The sequence below is a fragment of the Hevea brasiliensis genome, chromosome 5 (assembly GCF_030052815.1).
Source record: "Hevea brasiliensis isolate MT/VB/25A 57/8 chromosome 5, ASM3005281v1, whole genome shotgun sequence".
Taxonomy (NCBI): domain Eukaryota; kingdom Viridiplantae; phylum Streptophyta; class Magnoliopsida; order Malpighiales; family Euphorbiaceae; genus Hevea; species Hevea brasiliensis.
Genome location: NC_079497.1, coordinates 114126571 through 114148661, shown reverse-complemented (window position 1 = coordinate 114148661; position 22091 = coordinate 114126571). Strand labels below are relative to the sequence as shown.

Sequence of the window (22091 nt, the reverse complement as noted above, 5' to 3'; positions counted from 1 at the left end):
ATCTCTCATTTTGTGGCTATTTGGCTACTTTTGCAAAAACTTTGAAGAACAAGTGATATAGAAATAGGTTTAAAGCTCTATTTGCTGTATGAAAGTTTAATTAAGTTTTTTTTTTGTCAGTTTATAAATTTTAGTCTAAGTTTAATTTAGTTCAAAAATCAAGAAAATTAAGAAATTGAGCTTCTTAATTTGTGAGTATTATTTTTATATGGCTTCAATTTTGGATTTATTTTTATGGATATAATTTGGCACTCGACTTGAATGTTTTACGTTGCAAACCGATTCAAATATTTCGTGAGGTCTGTGGTGGTAACGAATAACACGGGCCAATAAATGGGCTAATATAAATATTGTAGTTTTTATCTATTCGGCAGTATTGTGAAAAATTTAGAAAACACATTAAAAGTTAGAGTTTGGGAGTCCTAAGATACTGTATCTTATTGAAAGATTATATCTTACTATTTTTAATCACAGTATAATTTTTTCTCTCATATTGCTTGTGGACATAAACCTTATGGTCGAACCATATAAATTTGATATTTCTATTTTTTTTTTTTTTGTGTATGATTGCACAACTTTGTGTGTGCTTCAAATTTATATACCTATTTAAATAATGAGCTTAAATAAAAAAAATAAATTTAACAAAGAATTCATCTTTTTTATTTTTTATTAATAAAAAAATAATAAATTTAACTCATAAATTTTAATTTTTAAATTAAATTGAATTTAAATTAAAAATTTTAAATTAATTTAGATAAAAATTAAAAATAGTTAAATTTAACTTTCCCAAGCAGCAATCATGGAGTTTGATGGCTTTGTTTTGGACTAGTTCATCACCTTTTTTTTCTTAATTAATTGAGTTTCAAACTCATGTTTCCATCCGCTAATAATTAGCACCAATTAGCACGTACATAAGCATAATATGTTGTCTTACGAGATATTTTTATTTAAATTTAATTTATCATACGATATAAGTATATAAAATTTATTAATAAAAAATATATATATCACATTATATATCTTATAATTTGAATCTAAGTGGATCGAGTCGAATCCTTGACCGAAACCACACCTTAGTCCTCACGGCACATGAGATTAACAGCTACATCTCAGACCGCACTTACACGACACAGCAAATATATAAGACAAAGGCAACAATTATATATACACACATGGGTTGGAAGTCAAGTCCAAGTCCATGCAACAATATTACTCTGCCTTTTCGTATTCGCCATTTGTTTTTAATTAATTACTTATAAAGTTGAATAGTGAAAAATATCCATATAACCGATTCTTACTAATTTAAAATTGAGACTCAGTCGTTGTTATGCATACTCTCTTTCATTGGAGTCTTGCAGGCAATCCGCGGATTGAAATCAAATCAAAGGCACCCTTGGCCTGCTTTGTTCCCGTTGTTGATCCTTTCAATAGTCAAGAAACTTCTGCTTCTACTTCCCCTTCTTCGTCCCCTTATACAAGATTGTTTTAATTATAAGGGAAAACCAGAATTCAAAATAACTTACCCAAAGTTGAAATCCCTATGAACAATATGGCTGTTTGAAGTTTGAAACATACGTTCAACAGGCAGAAGAAAGATACCTGCGGTCTTGGGCATAGCCGTAAATTTTTGCGAAGAGGATGGCTATTGTGGTCATTTTCTAAATCCTATAAATCTTCTTCTAGATTTATTGTTTAGCTGGATTTTACTCGGAAGCTTTATTGATTTCAAATGTGCTTATATTTATTCATTTATGTAAAGATTTTTTTCTGATAAAAAAAATATTTAAAGATTTTTTTATAAGAATTAATTTCATATAAATTTATCCTTACGCAAATTTAAATAAAAATATTTAATAAAAAAATTATTAAAATTATTTTTTTTTATAATATCGAACTTATAGCTACAATTTAAAAATAAGACGTATTTAATGTAAAATCAATTTTATATAAAAATAAATTTAATAATTATTAAATTAAATATTTATTATGAGCTTTATTCCAAAAATTTGGAGTCAGCTATATGGATTCGCTTTCTCCACTCTAACCGATTTTGGGTTAAATCTTCAGAAATGTGTAATGTTTCTAGGTCATGTTATACTACTTTCCTCCAAGTCAATTTAAGTCTATCATTTTTTTTCTTTTTATCCTCTAATTTGTTTTACTTGTCTAATTAGACTCTCCGTATGTCTACGCTTTACATGACTAAACTACCTCAATCTCCCTTCTCTCAATTTATCCTTAATTGACATCACTCTTACCTTTTCTCTAATACTCTCATTACGAACTTTATCTAGTCTAGTATGACTACTCATCCACTTTAACATTCTCTTCTCTGTAACTCTTATTTTAGATGCATACAACTCCTTTAATACCCAACATTTACTACTATATAATATAGCTGATCGTATGGCTATAAATCTTAATTATAAATATTTAATTGAAGAAACTTCATCCAAATTAGGAAGAGAAACAAGGCCTTCGACTGCAATGGAAATTCCTAGAGCGTCAACAAATTAGGTATGGAAGCTAATACCATAATTAATGGTGACGTGGTTGAAATGGAATGTTTAAAAATAAAAATTACGACTAAAACTAGTCAATTTTATTAATTACAATATGGAGATATTATCATTATTAAGTGAAAATGTCTAAATATTGAACCAGACCAAGAAAAAAAAAATTAAAGAAGACTAAAAGATTTCCAATCAAAATATTAATCTAATTTAATCAATAATAATAATAATAATAATAAATTTGTTAATTTTTTTTAAAACAAATAAAAATTTTTATAAATTACTAAAATTATAATACATCAAATAGAAATGAGACTGGAGCGTCACCTTATTAAAATTAGATTAAAAAATAATTACTCTCACAATAAAACGAAAAACATGGACAAAAGCTTTTAATTTTGTTAGATAAAAAGACAAATATGTGTTGGTAACAATTTTAAAAAATTGAAATTCACGCGCAATATTATTAATAAATATTAAAAATGCATTAAAAAATTATTTTTTAGGTTGCCTTTCCCTTTCTTTAAAGAAAAAGAAAAGAATCTTGCCGTATACTAAGGATATATGGAATCAGAATCTTCTAGTTGAGAGCTTAAAATCCTTGTATTTAAAATTAGATTAATTGAATTTAAATTAATTAAAATTAATTTTAAATTGAAATTAAAATTATACTAAAATGAGTTTTTATTTTAAAAAAATAAAAATTTTAATTGTTGATTTTTTTATGATAAAATATTTAAGTAATAAGAGCATAACATTAATCTCATTTAAAGAAGATAATAAAATTTTTATTATAATTTAAATGTACGTATATTTTATTTATTAAAAAAAATTAGTAAATTTAATTAAATTAAAATAAAATAAAATTTACATTGGAAGGGCTTCATCTTTATAATGAGTTTTTTCTTTATCTTTATAATGAGTTTTTTTGATACAAATAAAATTAAGCCTAATTTAATAAATTAAAAAATAATTGTAATAAAATTAAAATTTGTATCAAACTAGAATTGAGATGAACTTTTAAATCAATTCCAATTAAATTAAATTGAAATAGATCCAAATCGAATATGAGGAATGCGAAAAGAAAGTAAACAAAATCAATATATTTCAAAGGATTCTAACTAACACGTTGAAGGTATAATTTTATATACATTGGGTTCATTCAATTATTTATCTTCCAAATACATTTTAATAATAATAATAATAATAATAAAATTACAAATGGGCGGAAAAGAACAAATTCTCAATTAAGCAAGTCAAAACCCAGGCCAACGGCACCGCTGCCATGGCTTTGTCCTCATTTATATTACCTTCTCAGCCACCTAAATTCCTGTACTCCTTGATTGAGACCCATTTCAAAATTTAATTCCAGGGTTTCCAAAACAATTAGCTACAGGTTTACACTTCCAAAAACATGAAGTTCAAGTTTCCTCTGTGCGGTTCAAGTTGTTTCTCATCCTCTAGATCAAATTCAAAGCCCACCATCAGTACAACTAGTCCAGGTAAATTTTACAAGATTTTCCTTATATATGGTGTCCTCCCTGGTCATTTTCTTTTTCTTCTGCTTTTCAAGTCCTATATTGATTTCTATATGATATGTTGTTCTTCATCAGCTCTCTTGTTGATTGCTTTCTGTTCATAAACCAACAAAAACCAGGTGAACAGAACCATGGCAACCTGCGAATTTTCTCTACTCAAGAACTGCAAATCGCTACTCGTGGCTTCTCTTCCTCAAACAAGATTGGAGAAGGAGCCTTCGGTTCTGTGTACAGGGTAATTTCCGGTCCTCTCACATCATGTGTGTAGGAAAACCTCATAATTTGACCTTTGGTAAGGTTAGTTGTTGTATGCACCTATCTGCAAGAAATGTAGATCTATTAACTGGGCAGGTTGTGCCTCCGGAACAATTGACTTGAAGAAATTAGAGTGCTTGAAGCAAACGTGTGACTTACCTTACATGGGTATATCTTGTATGTTCACCAAATGCTAATGTGTGACTTTGCTTTGATTTTGAAGGGCCACCTGGCTGATGGTTCTGTTGTAGCTGTAAAGGTTCTTTCTGTGGAGATCGAATCGATGCGTGGAGAGAGAGAATTCATATCTGAGTTAGCTGCACTGTCTAATATAAAGCATGCAAATCTTGTTGAACTTCAAGGATGTTGTGTTGATGGAGCCAACAGATATTTGGTCTTCGATTACATGGAAAACAATAGCCTGGCACAGACCCTACTCGGTAATAATCTTTCCTTCCTCCTATATATGATTAATTTATTTGATCAAATTCTTCTTAATGAACCCAGAAAAAGGGCTCAATCAATACTTGAACATCTGTATATAAATAGGCAAATTTAAACTAGGAAAAGTTGTTCTTTGTCATGTATGCTATGCTTGATTAATAGGCAAAGAGCAAAACAGGATGAAATTTAGCTGGGAAGCAAGGAGGGATATTTCATTAGGAGTTGCTCGTGGGCTGGCCTATCTTCATGAGGAAGTTCAACCCCATATCGTGCATAGAGATATAAAAGCAAGCAATATACTTCTTGATCGAAATTTTGCTCCCAAAGTGGCTGATTTTGGTCTTTCCAGGATACTTAGAGACCAGGCTTCACATATTAGTACTCGGGTTGCAGGCACATTGTAAGTGGATTCTGCATTCTTGTTTCTTTGTTTTACACTATTAATTAAGAAAAATACCATAGCTAATCAGGTTTCTTGGACTCAAAATTGCAAAAAAAGAGGATACCTTGCTCCAGAATACGCCATTACAGGACATTTGACACGAAAGTCGGATGTTTACAGTTTTGGAGTACTGTTGTTGGAAATTATCAGTGGGCGATCAGTTGTGGATTTTGACTTGGAACTTGGCGAACATTACCTAGTTCGAAAGGTGGAAATGTTAAAGCAAATGTTTAATTATTGCTATGATTGTTTTTGATATTGGTTTATGAATTTCTTGACCACAACATCGTCTTCTTGTTTAGATGAAGTGTTTTGTGTGTGTGAATAACTGCAGGCATGGCAAGCCTACAAGAGCAACAAACTTATGCAGGTAGTAGACCCTGCTCTTAAAATGAACTTTCCAGAAGAAGAAGCTTTTCGGTTCTTGATGGTCAGCCTACTTTGCGTGCAAGAAACAGCCAAGCTCCGTCCACATATGTCAATGGCCGTGAAAATGTTGACTAATGAAACTGACATCAGAGACGTTCAGATTTCTCAACCTGGACTTGTTCCAAATCTGAAGGATATCAGATTACCTCAGAAACACACATCTGAAAGCACTTCCTCCGGGGGATCAACCATCATGAGCTTGCCTAGTACTACATATTTTTAGTCCATTACGCCTGTTATAGAGACGGAGAAAGGGAAAGAAAATATTGTTTTTGCTTGTATGATATCAAAAGGGGAAAAAAAAAAAAAAAAAAAAAAAAATATATATATATATATATATATATATATATATATATTGTCAAACTTCTTTTTTTTTTTCTTTTTAGATTTTTTCAGTGTTACAGATTACTAAATAATCTTATCAAACACACAGGAATTTACCATGTAGGAATCATAGTTGAATGTTCATTCGTTGGAGGGTAACAAATAATAGTGGAAGCTTTCTTTATTTTCTCTTCAATAGCTATCTCCATGTAATGAATTGTATGCCCCATGTTGAGTTTCCATGCCTTCAGTGTAAATAAGACACAAAAGCAACCTTCATAGCAGGAAAATTTCAATAATTTTAAATCATTAATAATGAGTTAAAAAAAGAAAAAGGAAAGACAAATAAAGATGAAACTCCTATGAATGTTCTCACTTACCAATTCAGTCGAACTCTCTCTTGCTGACTGTTAATTAAAACAATCATAAAGTGTGGGAAAAGAAAACGGATATGGGCTTGACTGTCCTCTCCACTATGAATAATCTTTCCTGGTTCATTCCAAGTTCACTCTAATGTCCTAAATGTTTATTAGAGCTAGATGGAAAGAATTAGGGTTAAAGTGTTCTGTGACTATATGGCTACATGTGATAGACTTTAATTCAATCAGAGAAACATTCCCTTCCTGGACTAAATGAGTTGCAGCATGCATGGCTCCTCGCATGCCATCTGCGGAGGCCACCGACTTTCTGATGAGCTTTGCAGATGGCATACAGGGAGCCAGGCACACAATAAGTATCCAAAAACAGGCGTTTTTGTATGTTTAGTGGATTGGAAAATGAAAAAGAAAGAAAAGAAATATAGAAATATATATTGTAGCACAGAAAGCTCAAACCAGGATGGACAGTGATGTTGGTGGATACGAAATGGTCACAATTGGCAGTACTGGAGACTTGAAATTGCCTGCAGTTTGGAAGCACCGAAGCTCAAGTTGCAAAATTAAGGGCATTGCAAGAGCAAAGACATAGATAATTTGATAAACTACAGGGATAAATAGGACCCTACTTGCTAAAATCAGTTTGAGCTTCATGGTGACAATTTCCACCATGCCTCTTCCAGCTAGCTTTTGAGTTGGCAATTTGGCACATAGCAGACACAGGGGAATCATCCTACCTGAAAGCTTCTTTTTTTGTATAGCTTTTTGTCTCTAATTTTAGTGAAGGTTGTAGGGTTGTGTGTGCGTGACCTTAAAAAGAGTAATAAAGAAGCTCTATGGAGATAGAGAGACATACATGAGGTTGGCAATGCTTTTGAGCCTACCCATATGGTCTTTATGGTCTTTTTTCCCTCTTTCAAGATCATAAAGCAATGGCTTTTTTCCTCTTCTGAAACTGCTTTGTCTTGGAGTGCTTGGATTAATTTGGATTCATCATATCCCTCCACCTGGATTTTCTAAAGTGAAACCCTTACTACGTCATGTGGACCAGACCAAGAACAAGAAGGGAATTTGTTTTCATCTTCGCTACCATTAATAACACGAGCTCAGAGTCCTTTAGATCTTTTGACTTCATTAAATATTTAAGCCCAAACAAGCAGGTTTTCGACACAGGGAATGCTTGGACCCCAACCACTAATTCAAGATTTTACCTGAAATGTTGAAAGCTAAAATTGTTTTCTCTTCATCTCTTTCTTTTCTTCCTCTTTCCCTCATTTTCTGAGCTACCAAACTCTATTGCAGATCTCCACTAGAACACTCTTTCTGTTTCTGTCTCCACAAAATCAGACGGAACTCCTCTACAGTGCTCATATCTTTTCAGACAATCTAGCATTTTGTTGCTCTCTTCATATTCTTACTAGGCTCTTCCTTTTGTCCTCTAATAATCATAAGATTTCCTTTTGCTCCTCCTCCTCCTCCTCCTCCTCCTCCCCTTCCTCCTCTTTTTCCTTTTTCCTTCTTTAAATTTTCTATAGTTTAGAAGTCTACAGACACCAGCATAATCATAGAAAACTTGCTGGAAAGAAACAGTGATCCTTCCATTATGTTTCATGTCATGACCCAAAATTTTGAGCCGTGACCGGCGCATAATTTAAGTATTATTAAATCATACAAGTCTTATCAGAGTATTTTGAATAAATATATTGTCACTTACTAATCCCAAAAATTAGACAAAATCCAAATAAACAAAATACTGAATAAATATCATAAATATCCCATAAGTAAACTGCGGAGTCTCTACAGATTTCAAATAAAAACTTAAACCGTTCTATAAACTAAACTAATTATTAGCCTGAGAAAATATGAATTCGGACATACCATGAGAACAAATCAATAATTGTCCCTCTACAGAAAATAGACTGAATATTTGGATCAGCTGCAGAATTCTATTAATCTGAAACAGATAACAGACAGAGAAAATATTGTTTAAGCTAATGCTCAGTGAATGATAATTATAACGCACAATGGAATAGGAACAAATAGACGCTTGATTAATTTCGCAATAAATTTTCTATTCAATAAAATCATGCTCATACTATCAAAATCATTAATAAAATAATTTCATAAAGCATATATATACAAAAAATTCATTCAATAAAATTTTATGGTACAGTACACCAAGGTGATGATATCCTACATCACCAAAGGCTAGATGGTAAGAGCGCTACCAGATATTAGATACCTTCCTCCTCCTTCACAGATATCAATGCATATGATACTAATGCAAACCATAAACTGCAATGATGCATGACTCGACAATGCAACCTAATACCGTAATAGTCTACACGGTGGGGCCAGATAACTGATTCAGATACTGGGCACAGGTACCAACTCAAAACAGAAAATCAATTTGTACAAATCAATCTAAATCAATAAAAAATTTCAAATAGCAAATAATAACTGATAGTGCAACTCTAATAGTTTATTTCAATAATTTCAGAGAGTCAATAAGATCAAATCAATTTCAAATAAATTCAGTGTAACACATCAGTATATTTTATAGTCAGATATCAATCAATATAAAGACACTAAAGGCCTGTTCCCGAAATCCTAATGACTCTAATCCAAAAATAATTGACAAAAACCAATTATTTTATCAAAATCAGAATAAAATTCAATAATAAAATAAAACTCTAGAAAATCACTTATTAAAATATTGATTTAAAATTTTATTTAATAACAATTTTAATGCTAAGAAATTTTAAAAGGGATCAAAGCGGTGTCATGTACTATAATTACCACTCACCTGAAACCTACGAAATAATAGTTATATTCAATAAAAGAGAGACAATTTCAGCTAACAGATTGAATATTCGAATCTCCTACATACCTAAAATATAGTAAAATAAATTGATCAACTAAACTAATATGACAGATCCATTGTATATATAAAAAATATATTTTATTTTGAAATCAAAGTTAATAATAATAATAATAATGATAATAATAATAACAATGAAATAAAAAAAAAATCAATTTTTAGAAAATTGTAAAAGTAAAGTAAGGAAAAGAAAAAAAAATAATATAATAATAATAACTTTGATCAACAATCAACATATATATATATATATATATATATATATATATATATATATATATATATATATATATATATATATATATATACACATGACAATCAAGACAATCAAGACGAAACTCAGATAGACGACAACCCAGACGAAACTCAGCTCCCCTCTCTTTTACATATATATATATATATATATATAAAATCTAAACTTAATGTTATTATCTCACAGTAATCATGATCAACCCAATTCAATATCAATAGTCAAAGGAAAAAAAATTCTAGAGTAGTTGTAACAATTTAAGGAAAGAAAATCAAATTCACCCATTATTGAACAAAGAAAGATAATTTTTACCTTGAAAACAGAATCGAAGGTGATGAATATAGAAGTAGAAATTTATGGATTTTCTGCGCACATCAGATTATAAATCGTGAAGATGATGAAAATACATGTTAAGAGTATTTGGTAGAAAAAGAGGTGTGTCGACACCATATTTTGGACGATCACCGAGGTCCATGGACTTTGAGAATCAGCTCTCAACCGACATCCTTCGGTCACAAATGACTCGATCATGAAATAAACCGATCCCACACTTATTCGGGTGTTTTCTGATCTCTCGACAAAGGAGATCAAACCAATATCAGGTCTCCGTACCAACCAGTCTCATTTCCGATCTCTTCTTTATAAATATTGTCGAAAGTCGTTTAGCTAACACTAAGATTGGGTTCCTCACTTGTATGTCTCTGACATTCCTTAAAATAAAGTTAAGGTTTCAGTCCGACTTAATGGTGATTCCGATCTTAAGAATTCAAATTAAGTCTTTCTAATTTTGATGTTCTAAAGTTCTACCCGGTGTTTGGTCTCAGCTTAGGCCGATCTCATGCTTACAATGTTTTTCTGACCTCTTATACTTATATTAATAGTGGCTTTTAAGTTTGATGTTCTAATACGTTCAAATAATTAAGCACTCATACAATTTGGACACTTTCCGATCTCATCAAGAAATTGAACAAAAGGGATTTCATTTCATCTCAAAATAAAATTTACAAGTCATTCGGCTGGAGGGTCTCCCCCAGCCTATTCTCCAAGTACAACGTCATTTCGCTCATTCTCTCTCTCTTTCTCGGGTTTCTCCTCGCTCCCCTCTTTGTCTCTAGGAGCAAGATCCACCATCCAAGAGAAGTCTTCCCCAGGATAATGCCTCTCGAGCTCGGCCAAAAGATCGCTGTGTGCATTCACGCAAGCACCAGCTTCCCTCGTCACAGTCTCTTCTTCTTTCACTTTGAGCTCTTCGGTAAGGCGAGCGACGTCGGCAATTCGGAGCGCCTGAGCTTATCCAAGTTCACGATCCTGTTCGGTCAACTTATCCTTATAGGATTTCATCCGACCCTCGATTTCAGCAATATAGTCCTGGGCAGATGAAAGTTGGGCTAGGGTGAAAGCTGCGTCCTGGACTGCCTTCAGAATTTCCTGCCTCAGAAGATGAGCCTTTTCCCTGATTATATGCTGATTCACCAAGCTCTCTACGCTCAGACTCATCGTCTAAGCCAAGAGATCATCGATGCTGTCCGGGGTCAGCCTGTTCCGGTCATCCTGAAGGCAGATGGAAGCTCCCAGAACTTTGGCCAAGCCCGGAGTCCCCCGAACTGATCGATTCTTCTCTAGAGAATGAATAAGGACCTGGGCACCACGAGAAAGGGTCCTCACAGTAGGTTAGGAAGACCCCCCCCTTCGGCACTTGAGGAAACAGGTGGAGGTGGTGGTTCTTCTTGTAGAGGAGGGGAAGGAGCTACCTCTACTTCTAGGATCGGTTGTCCCGAAGGTCGGGACGAGTCTCCCAGCACTTCTCCCGAATCTCGCCTTGGCGTCTGGGATACCGCTGCAATCTTCATTTCTCGTACCTTCCAGGAGACCTCTCTTTTTCACTTGTGGCTCTCCTTTGCACCTTCGCTTCTAGCCATTTCAGCACAGAAAAATAGTTAGTGAGATTACCTAAGTCAGGAGACTAAAGATTTAGGTTATACCGATCTTGGGTCCGAGGTCAGAGAGCTACAGTTCATAATCTTCATTGGCGATCATCTGCATTAGCCACTATCTCAGTTCGGCCATAACGGCATATAAGCATGAATACTTGTGAGTGGCCGCCTGATCCTTCAATTCCATTACCATGGCACCCTCGTCCCTACTTAGGGCGACCTTCTTTGGAATTGATGGGACCAGATACTACCAACTACATGGGAAACCCTCAAAACTGTTCGGAATCTTGCTCCTCAACATAAAGAAGTGATTCTTCCAATTCTTCAGTGAAGAGGGGAGGTCGGTAAAAAGCCCACAGTGCGGTTTGGCTTGGAAGAACCAGTACTCATCGTCCTTTCGACGAGTGACCTATGCAACTTGGTAAAAATCTTCGCTGTAGGCTCAAGCTTCTTGGCCTGGCATAAGCCTCTAAAAGCCACCAGAATTTACCATGAGTTCGGATGCACTTGGGCTACACATACGTGGTGAAACTTCAGAACGTCCTTAAAGAAGTCATCAAGGAGGAACCGAAGCCCAGCTTTTAATTGCTCTTCATACTCCATGATCACATCATTTTCTTCAAAGAAGTGATCGGCTCGGAGATCGCCATGGCATCTGATAATCTCATAAGAGTCAGTCCGAAGGTTATACTCTTGACTAATGAACTGCAGATCGGTTTCCTGGAGGACTGACGGCAACTCATCCATGGGAAGATTTTCTCTCCCTGAGGAAGATGTTTGTCTTAATTGGGTCACTCAACCGTGGGTTGAAGCAGAGGTCGTAGGAGGCTCAGATCGCTCACTTGGCCTGACCACCTCAACTTCATCCGACGTCCACGAGATATGGACGGAGGGGGGGCTCGCCGCTCTCTGACCCTCGGCGCCGCTCATTTTCACAGAAAACAAAAGAAGTTTAACTAAGAAAAGGATCAAAACTCTTACCAGAATGTGAACGGTGCCGAAAACACTTGAAGAAATGAGATAATGTTGAAGTTGCTAGTAGAATGCTGAAAGTGACATAGGGGAGCAACTGATGGATCCTCCTCCTATTTATACCCGTTTGAGCATTCAATGCTCACAGAGTCCCAAGCAATGCATCGGTTAGCAGAATCCACCCGCCTTCCTGACACGTCGTGAGAAGGTTCCAGAAACACAATAAATAAAATAAAATGAGATCAGTTAGCTAGGGTTGTCGGATTGGGCAAATGTTCAGAGTCATAGATCAGCTAAGGATGATTTAGTTAGAGACCAGATCGGATATGCACATCAGAGATAGGAAAAATAACCAATGCAATAATTAAATAATGACCTTCAAATAAAATTTCATTGCAGTTCCAAAAGGTCAAATTACATCATTTGGGCTATCCCAAGAAATCGGAGATAACCTTTAAAGATCAAATTTCATCATGTGGGCAATCTCAAATCGGGAAGCGATGAGGGACCCGATATGAGAAAGATCGGAAAAGGGTAATAATAGAGAGATCGGAAGGAATAGAGATCGGAAAGCACGAAGAGGACAAAATGACTTCCAATAACTCTCTTCATAATCAAAGCCGAGTTAGTTAAAGCATTACAGGCGTGATCAAATCTTCACCGCATGCCTCATTTGCAGAATCGCCCACATTACTGACAGACGCCAAAACAGTTATGGCAGTCCTGTACATCTCAATCTCCACCGTTGATCATACTTGTAAGGACGAACTCGGAGCCCTTGGATCAAAAGCAGACGGCAGGTTTGGCGCTTTTCATTCCCAGCCCTTGAATTCATCTTGTAAGGCAAGATCCTGAGCCGTTGGATTAAGAAGAAAAAGGACGGATATTCTGAATAGGATCTCAGCCGTCCATTTTGATTCTCTTTAATTCTTAGACATCGGATTATGTACTTTTGAATCCAAACCTTCCGTCTCCCCAGGAGAGATTCTGACCCTTCATTAGGAGCACCTGTTCCTTATAAATACCTGCATGCAATATTGTAGAAGGGACAGGCAATAAAAGATGGTGGTGATTATAGTGGAAAGGCTCTGAAATCTAATTCAGTCTTGCTACTTTGCCATTCTGAGCTTTCGAGAAACTTCAGAAACTAGTTTTCTTAAGTATCTCCATTAAAGGAGTCTTGGACCCTGAAATTCTTCATTTTCAGTATGTTCATTACTCTGCGATACCATTTTTTTGTTTTCTTTGATCTTCATCACCCTAATACCAGCATATTATTCTCCAAGCTTAATCTCATTCCGACCCGGTTACCGTCACTTAGGCTCAACTGCATTCTGACCTGGTTCCTGTTATTTCGAGTAAGTTTTAGTCTTTTGGCCATCGGTTTCCACCTCTACAAGATTCGTGGACACGAGAGTTAGCTCAAGAGTCTCAACCTCCCACAGGTAAGTGTCTAGACTATTGTTTCGCTGGATGCTCGTGTTTCAGTTTATCTGTTTTTATTTTTCAAATTTCCATTAAGTTCAGTAGCACTAAAAGCCCAATGTAGATTATTCAGGCCGATAGTTATTTCCCAATGTTTACTTCTTCTATTCGTTCGTGAATTTTATCTATTTCTCCTTAGCTTTCACTTCCTTCGAAAATAGGTGTTTTGGTTATGGTCAACTTAACTTAATAAAATATTGGTAGAAGTATCTTAACATGAAAGTTTTTTTTCGAACAAGTAAAAATAACCAAATGTTGAATAGTAGCTCAGAGAAAAAGTTATGAGGTCAGGAATTGAGATAAGATCGGATCCCAGATGAGTAACCGAAAGAGATCGGATATAGCTAGCCAAAGAGTTCTGACAAGGTAATCACCTAGGAGATCGATGAAAAGTTCAATCTTATATCGCGAACACTCTAAGAGATTGGGGGAGAGTTCTTACCCGATTCTCATTTAATTAAAATACGAAAATTGGAGGAGAGTTCTTATCCGAGATCCTTCATTTAAATTTTGAACCAAACACTCTAAGAGATCGGGGGAGAGTTCTTACCCGTTTCTCAACCAAAACCTCAATAAAATATGCGGAGATCGAAGGAGAGTTCTCATCCGAGATCCTCCATTTAAAATTTTAAACCAAACACTTTAAGAGGTCGGGGGAGAGTTCTTACCTGATCCTCATTCAAATAAAAAGCGTGGAGAACGAAGGAGGATTCTTATCCGAGATCCTCCATTTAAAATTTTAAACCAAACACTTTAAGAGGTTGGGGGAGAGTTCTTACCTGATCCTCATTCAAATAAAAAGCACGGAGATTGGAGGAGAGTTCTTATCCGAGATCCTCCATTTAAAATTTTAAACACTTTAAGAGGTCGGGGGAGAGTTCTTACCTGATCCTCATTCAAATAAAAAACACGAAAATCAGAGGAGAGTTCTTATTCGAGATCCTCCATTTAAAATTTTAGACACTCTAAGAGGTCAGGGGAGAGTTCTTAACTGATCCTCATTCAAATAAAGAAACGGGGATTGAAAGAGAGTTCTTATCCGAGACCCTTCATTAAAATTTTAAACCGAACACTCTAAGAGATCGGAGGAGAGTTCTTACCTGATTCTCATTTAAATCAAACATGGAGATCGGAGGAGAGTTCTTATCCGAAATCTCCCGCTTACAACCCTTGATAAAACATATCTAGAGATCGGAAGAAGCTCCCCATCCGAACTCTCTTAATAAAAATCCAAACTAAATGACACAACTCCAATACACGAGACAACTTCACTCAAACACCTATTCACTAAAGGGCCATCTCAAGAACTCGTGTTCTGAGGCAACCCAAAATAAGTGAAATATCAAACGTTCCTTTATTTTACACAAAGGATTAACACCATCACTATCCCAATCCCCTAATTCCCCTTTTAATTTATGAAAGAGCATAACATTAAATCTGTTTACCCTCGTTGAGGGATGAGGCGGGGTGCCTAACACCTTCCCCGCCCTTATTCAGACCCCGAACCTAGAATCTCTATTTTCGAAGTGGTTTCTTTCTAATTTATTTTCACAAATGGTTTTCTTTAATTTACCTCAAAATTAAAGTGGCGACTCCTTACTTTTTCCACTTCGGTGAAGAGCTTTCGTCCAGGCGACCGCAAAATACCTTGTGATAAGATGACAAACAGGTTTTGAGAGCAAAGTTTAGCAGAAGAGATTATTAGGCTATATATATTTCAAGAGTTCTATTAGGTGTAGAATGGGATAAGAGTTACTATTGAATTGGGTTGTTCAGATTACAGATATATATTTAATTTCGAAAATAATATATATATAAAAATAAATAAACAGGCCATCCAATAAAATATTCTTTATTTTATTTTATTTTATTTTCTACATAAATATTTTTAATTATTGTTAGATAATTAAAATAAATAAATAATTAAATAGATAAATATTGGGTTTCTACATACTTCTCCCCTTAAAAAAAATTCGGTCCTCGAATTTAAACAGATAAAATTCTAACCTGAAGAATCAAATAAGTGGGGATATTTGGCTTGCATTTCAGATTCTGCCTCCCATGTGGCCTCACTATTTGAGTGATTATGCCACAAAACTTTTACCAAAGCCACTTCCTTAGACCGGAGTTTCCTAATTTGTCTATCTAAAATCTTTACTGGTTGCTCCTCATATGACATATCATCCCTAAATTGTATGGTCTAAGGTTGCAAAATATGAGATAGATCTGATACATACTTTCTAAGTATAGAGAAGTGAAAAACTGGATGTATATGTGCAAAACCAGGTGGAAGGACTAAACGGTAAGCAATTGCTCAAATTCTCTCCAAAATTTCAAATGGACCAACAAAACGAGGACTAAGCTTCCCTTTATTCCCAAACCTCATGATTCCTTTCATAGGTGAAACTCTCAGAAATATATGATCACCAACCATAAACTCTACGTCTTTACGCTTAGGGTCAGCATAACTTCTCTATAGACTTTGAGCAGTCAAAAGTCTATCACGAATTAGCCAAACATTCTCTGAAGTTAATTGTATCAACTCTGGTCTAGTAAGCCTTCTTTCTCAAACTTCATTCCAACAAATCGGTGACCTACACTTTCGACCATATAAGGCCTCATATGGAGCAATATCTATACTTGCCTGATAACTGTTATTATAAGCAAACTCCACTAAATGCAAATGATGATCCCAATAGCCACCAAAATCCATAACACATGCACGAAGCATGTCCTCCAATGTCTGTATGATCCTTTCTGACTGTCAATCTGTCTGAGGGTGAAAAACAGTGCTAAAGTCTACTTGTGTTCCTAAAGCTTCTTGGAATTTCTTCCAAAATCGAGAAATAAACTGAGTACCACGATAAGAGACAATGGAAACTGGAACACCATGAAGACTAACAATCTTATCTATATACAACTATGCAAGTTTAGCAAAGTCGTATGTAGTCTTCACCATAAGGAAATGAGTAGATTTTGTCAATCTGTCCACTATCACCCAGATTGCATTATAACCAACTCGTGTACCAGGTAAACCCACAACAATGTCCATAGTAATGTGCTTCCACTTCCACTCGGGAATAGGCAACGACTGAAGTAACCCAGATGGTCTCTGATGTTCTACCTTAACCTGTTGACAAGTCAAACATTTAGCAACAAAGTCTGCAACATCCCTTTTCATGCCACCCCACCAATAATGCTCCCTTAAATCACGGTACATCTTAGTTGAACCTGAGTGTACTGTGTAAGCAGAATGGTGTGCCTCCTCCATGATTTCTCTTCTCAACTCATCAACATTAGGAACACAAAGTCTAGTGCCATAACGAAGAACTCCATCATTATTTAACATGAACCCTTGAGCTTGGCCTTGATGAATACTATCTATAATCTCACACAACTGAGAATCCCTCTTTTGAGTAGCCTTAATTCAATCAATCAAGATAGGCTTAACTCAAAAATGTGCTAAGAATAATCCAGCTACGATTTCAAACTCTACTCTCTTATCTAATAACTCGTGTAATTCACCAATCAGAGACCTCCTCCTGGTAGATGTATGGGCTAAACTACCAGAAGACTTCCTGCTTAGAGCATCAACCACCAGATTAGCTTTTCCAGGGTGATACTGTATGGTGCAATCATAATCTTTCAGCAATTCTACCCATCTCCTTTGCCTAAGATTAAAATCACATTGGTCAAAGATGTATTTGAGACTTTTGTGGTCAGTGAAGATTTCACAAGTCTCATGTAACACCCCAAAATTTTAAATTTTATTATTTTGTGAGCATTTTTGGTATTTTAATTTTATTTAAATTTTAGGAATTTTTTTGAGATTTTTCGGATTTTAAAAATCGGGTTCGATTTTCCAAAAATATAAACTTTGATGATTCTTAAAAATTAATTTAAAAACCACGTGGCAAAACTAAAAATATATTTGGAGTCTACGAATTTTTCTGAGTTTTCTGAAATTTTTTCGGAATTTTTGGACCTCGTTTTCGATCCCGAAGTAGAGCAAAAATTCAAAATTTTGTATTCCGAATGGAACCGGCCAAATCGAACCGGACCGGATCGGACCGGTCGAATCGGACCGGCTCCTTTTTCTTCTTCCCTTTTCTTCCGCGCGTCCCGACCTCCCCTTCTCTCTCTCTTTTCTCTCTCCTCCCTCCTCCCCTTGCCGCGCCGCCACCTCCCCTGCCTCCCCACCTCGCCGGCGCCCCACTTCAGCCCTCCCCCATGGCCGGCCGCCGCCTCCTCGGCTTCCCGTCCAAAATCCGGCCGATCCGGCCACCAATTGGACCGAGTCTTGTGTCTGAAATCATCTACTCGTCGAGAGCTTTCCATAGACACCAAGAACACCGAAATCCATCGAGCGGTTTGTCCAATTTTTGCCCAGAAAGTTTTAGCCCATTTTGACTTTCTGGCTAGATTTCTCGCAAACCGTGAATCCCACGAGAAAACCGAGAGTACCAGAGCGCTCCACTCGTCGAGAGCTTCGCGGAGACATAAATTTCGAATTTTTCCGACACCGTTTTTCGGTGGGTCCCACGGAACTTCGCAGTGTCTTTTCGAGCATTAAATGAGCTTAGAAAATTCTGAAAAATTTATGTACTAACCCCCGTGTTGTGGGCTTCGTGTAGGTGTCCTCAATTCGCGGAAATTCGACAGTTGACCGAGTTTGCAAATTGCGGGCTAGACAGACCCGTTACCGGAAAAGTCTCCGAATTGGACCGAGGTTTTGGCTACCCCCCCATTGTCAGACGTCCCGAGCGCGTTCCCGAAGTCGGAATCGGCAAAGGTAAACCCGAACCTTGCTTTTTCGTAATTTTCTAGTGCTTAAATAGGATTAAAAATTCATAAAATATTCGTGATAGCTCAGAAAATTATGATTCTTTTTGCAATAGCCTAATAATATTGCTAAGGACCGCGGGGCAAAGTTTTAGAATTTTTAGAGCTTGTTTGGGTAGTTTTTGCAAAAATGATCAATTATAAGGACTAAATTAAAATTTTACATATTGTGATGGATGACTGATTTGATGGGCCCAGGAGGGGCTGTGTGATGTGATTGAGTTGTGGATATATGGATTGTGAATATAGAAGTGTGTTTTGAGCCATTTTGCAGGTTGGGTAGTCCTAGGTATAGGGGAGACTCTGCCGGATTTTCGGCACGATTTAGGACATATTTGGTCTTTTCTTGATTGTATTGAGTCATTTGTATTAAATAATTGTAATGTAATTGTCAGGTGAGCCGGGACAGCCTTCTTCCTCCGCCCAACCGCCACAGTAACTGTTGTCAAGTCTGTGAGTAAAATATTAATTTTAACTGTAATTTCGATATTATTATATGTTCAAGCATGCCCATACATCACTTATATGCATATATTTATGTAGTTAAACTCTAGGCACGATTTATGTTGCATTCATAAGTGTTAACGTGCCATGGATGTTGTTGTGGTAATTTGGAGCAGTGTGCGTGCGTTGGCGTGCGTGTGATGTGGTGTGGACTATGGATAGGACGGGTAGTCACGGCTTGAGTTCTTCGCTGGGACCCGATCCTTCGAGGGGTAGTCACGACTTGAGTTCTTCGCTGGGACCCTCGATTTGGTTTATTAAGTGAAAGTCTGGCTTGAGTTCTTGGCACTGAAGTTGGATTTAAGAGAGTCAGATAGGGATCGGCTCCATATATTATGATTGATACTACAGGGTGTGTGAGTGCTCCAAATTACCTTTTTGATATTATGATGTGAAAATGTGGTTGATGTTGCATTTCACTCTACAGGGTGCATTAGTTTTAGATAGTTATAGAGATTATGGTTAAAATTGATATTTTACTCTCTGAGTCGAACGCTCACTCCTGTTCAATATTTTTTCAGGCCACAGGAGGATATTTTTGAGATTAACCTGCTTTCTTCCTCGCAGGTCGATTATTAACGTTTGTATAAACTTGTTAAATCTTAGAATTTCCGCATGTGTTAGAAATATTTATTTGATATGGGTCTGTAAACTAAATTATTATTTTGGACCTGTAAACTTAATATTCTATGCATGTTTGATGGATTGGATGAGGGAGCTGAGTTCCCATTTATTTTTATGCTGATGAGTATGTGGAGGGTGAGCTGAGCTCCCCAATTGAGTATTTATTGTGTTTACAGGTCGGGTGAGTCAAAAACTCCCCGTTGAAAGGTCCATTTTATGGCCGGACTCTGTCCGGTTGATTTCTTGAAATTGGGCCCAAATGGGCCTTAGAGTTGGGTTAAGTGAATAGTTAGGCTTACTACGGGCCTCGGGGGCTTTAGGCTGGCCCAGGTCCTAGTGCCAGTCCGGCCCATAGGTTGGGTCGTGACATCTCACCATACAGATAGTGCCTCCAGATTTTCAAAGCAAAAATTACGGTAGCCATTTCCAAATCATGAGTTGGATAATTTTGCTTGTGCCTTTTCAACTGACGAGAAGCATATGCAATAACTCGTCCATGCTGCATCAAAACACATCCTAAACCAATCCTAGAAGCATCACAATACACTACATAACCCCCTGATCCAGACGGAAGGGCTAACACTGGTGCTGTAGTTAAACGAGTCTTAAGCTCCTCAAAACTTTTTTTACAAGCCTCAGACCACTGAAATTTCACATTCTTCTGTGTCAACTTAGTTAAAGGTGTTGCAATACGAGAGAAGTCATGAACAAACCATCTATAATAACCTGCTAAACCTAAGAAACTACGAATCTCTAATACAGTTGTGGGTCTAGGCCAATAAAGCACTACCTCAACTTTCTTTTGATCAACACACACCCCATCCTTAGATACTATATGGCCTAGAAAAGCCACACTATCTAACCAGAACTCACATTTTGAGAGCTTGGCATATAGCTTGTGTTCCCGTAAGGTCTGAAGGACAATTCTCAAATGTTGTTCATGCTCCTCTTTACTTTTTGAGCACATTAGAATGTCATCGATGAACACTATAACAAATTAATCTAAGAAAGGCTTGAAAACTCTATTCATGAGATCTATAAAAGCGGCTGGAGCATTGGTTAGATCAAAAGACATTACAAGAAATTCATACTATCCATACCTAGTCCTAAAGGCCGTCTTGAATATGTCTTCTTTCTTAACCCTCAATTGATGATACCCAGATCGAATATCAATCTTGAAAAAATACTTTGCACCTTGAAGTTGGTCAAACAGGTCATCTATACATGGAAGATGATACTTATTATGCATATTCACCTTATTCAATTGCCTATAATCAATGCACATTCTCAAAGATCCATCCTTCTTCTGCACAAATAACACAAGAGCACCCCATAGAGAAACACTAGGGCGAATAAACCCCTTATCTAGTAGGTCCTGTAGCTGCTCCTTTAACTCCTTAAGTTCTGCGAGTGCCATACGATAAGGTGGCATAGATATGGGCTCAGTTCCTGAAACTAAGTCTATACCAAACTTTACCTCTCGCTCCGGGGGTAAACCTGATAAATCTTCTAGAAATACATCACGAAACTCCTTAACCACTGCAACATTCTCCAAACCTGCACCTTCTACCTGAACGTCTCTAACATAAGCTAGATAGCCCTTACACCACTTTCGCAATAATCGGCTAGCACTCACTACTGAGATAAGATTACTAGAGGCTATACTGCTATCTCCCTGAAATTGAAGTTCTGCCTCCTCAGGAATTTTAAAGAGTATGACTTTATTATGATAATCCAATGAAACGTGATAAGTAGCTAAACAATCTATGCCTAAAATCACATTAAACTCAAACATATCCAAAGAAACAAGATCTGTAGCTAATTCCCTATCTCCAATGTGAACTATACATCCCCCATACACCATATCAGTGTCTATTGCGTTCCCCATAGGTGTTGATACAGATAAAGGATACTCTAACAAAGTAGGTGGTGTACTAAATATCATGGAAAAATATGGAGAAACAAAAGAATGGTTGTGCCCCAGTCTTAGCCATAGGCCTCTGTTCGGATGTCTGATTAATAGTTTGAGGTGGTACCTCCCTTGTTGGATCAAGGTTTACACCATTAAGACCCTTGGCCCTAGCTCTCCTCTTACGTTTAACAGACTCAGGCACCTATTCATTTTAATAAAAAAGTATTAAATCTGAAAATGTGAGCCAAATTAAAACAGGTGAAAAAGTAGGAAGGACGCAGATATCTAAAGTAATGATAAACTGAAAAGACGTTAAGGATCCTATGCTCCGCAAGTTTACTAGACCTCAATCGGGCTCTGCTACCAACTTT

General features: G+C 36.3%; 1 protein-coding gene and 1 long non-coding RNA gene across 2 annotated transcripts; one reads left to right on the top strand and one right to left on the bottom strand.

Moving 5' to 3' along the window:
- The first annotated feature begins 3875 nt into the window (after positions 1 to 3875).
- Positions 3876 to 6141, top strand: LOC110665891 (putative serine/threonine-protein kinase). Its single transcript, XM_058147516.1, has 6 exons — positions 3876 to 4015; positions 4171 to 4286; positions 4530 to 4746; positions 4913 to 5150; positions 5250 to 5400; positions 5527 to 6141. Exons 1-6 carry the CDS (start codon positions 3928 to 3930, stop codon positions 5842 to 5844), a joined length of 1128 nt encoding a protein of 375 aa, XP_058003499.1. The 5' UTR covers positions 3876 to 3927; the 3' UTR covers positions 5845 to 6141.
- Positions 4239 to 7753, bottom strand: LOC110665892 (uncharacterized). The gene is made up of 4 exons (XR_009148999.1): positions 6949 to 7753; positions 6063 to 6846; positions 4466 to 5854; positions 4239 to 4370 (listed from the first exon to the last, which is right to left on the bottom strand). It is a non-coding gene; the product is annotated as an uncharacterized LOC110665892 (long non-coding RNA).
- Between the last annotated feature and the right edge of the window lie 14338 nt (positions 7754 to 22091).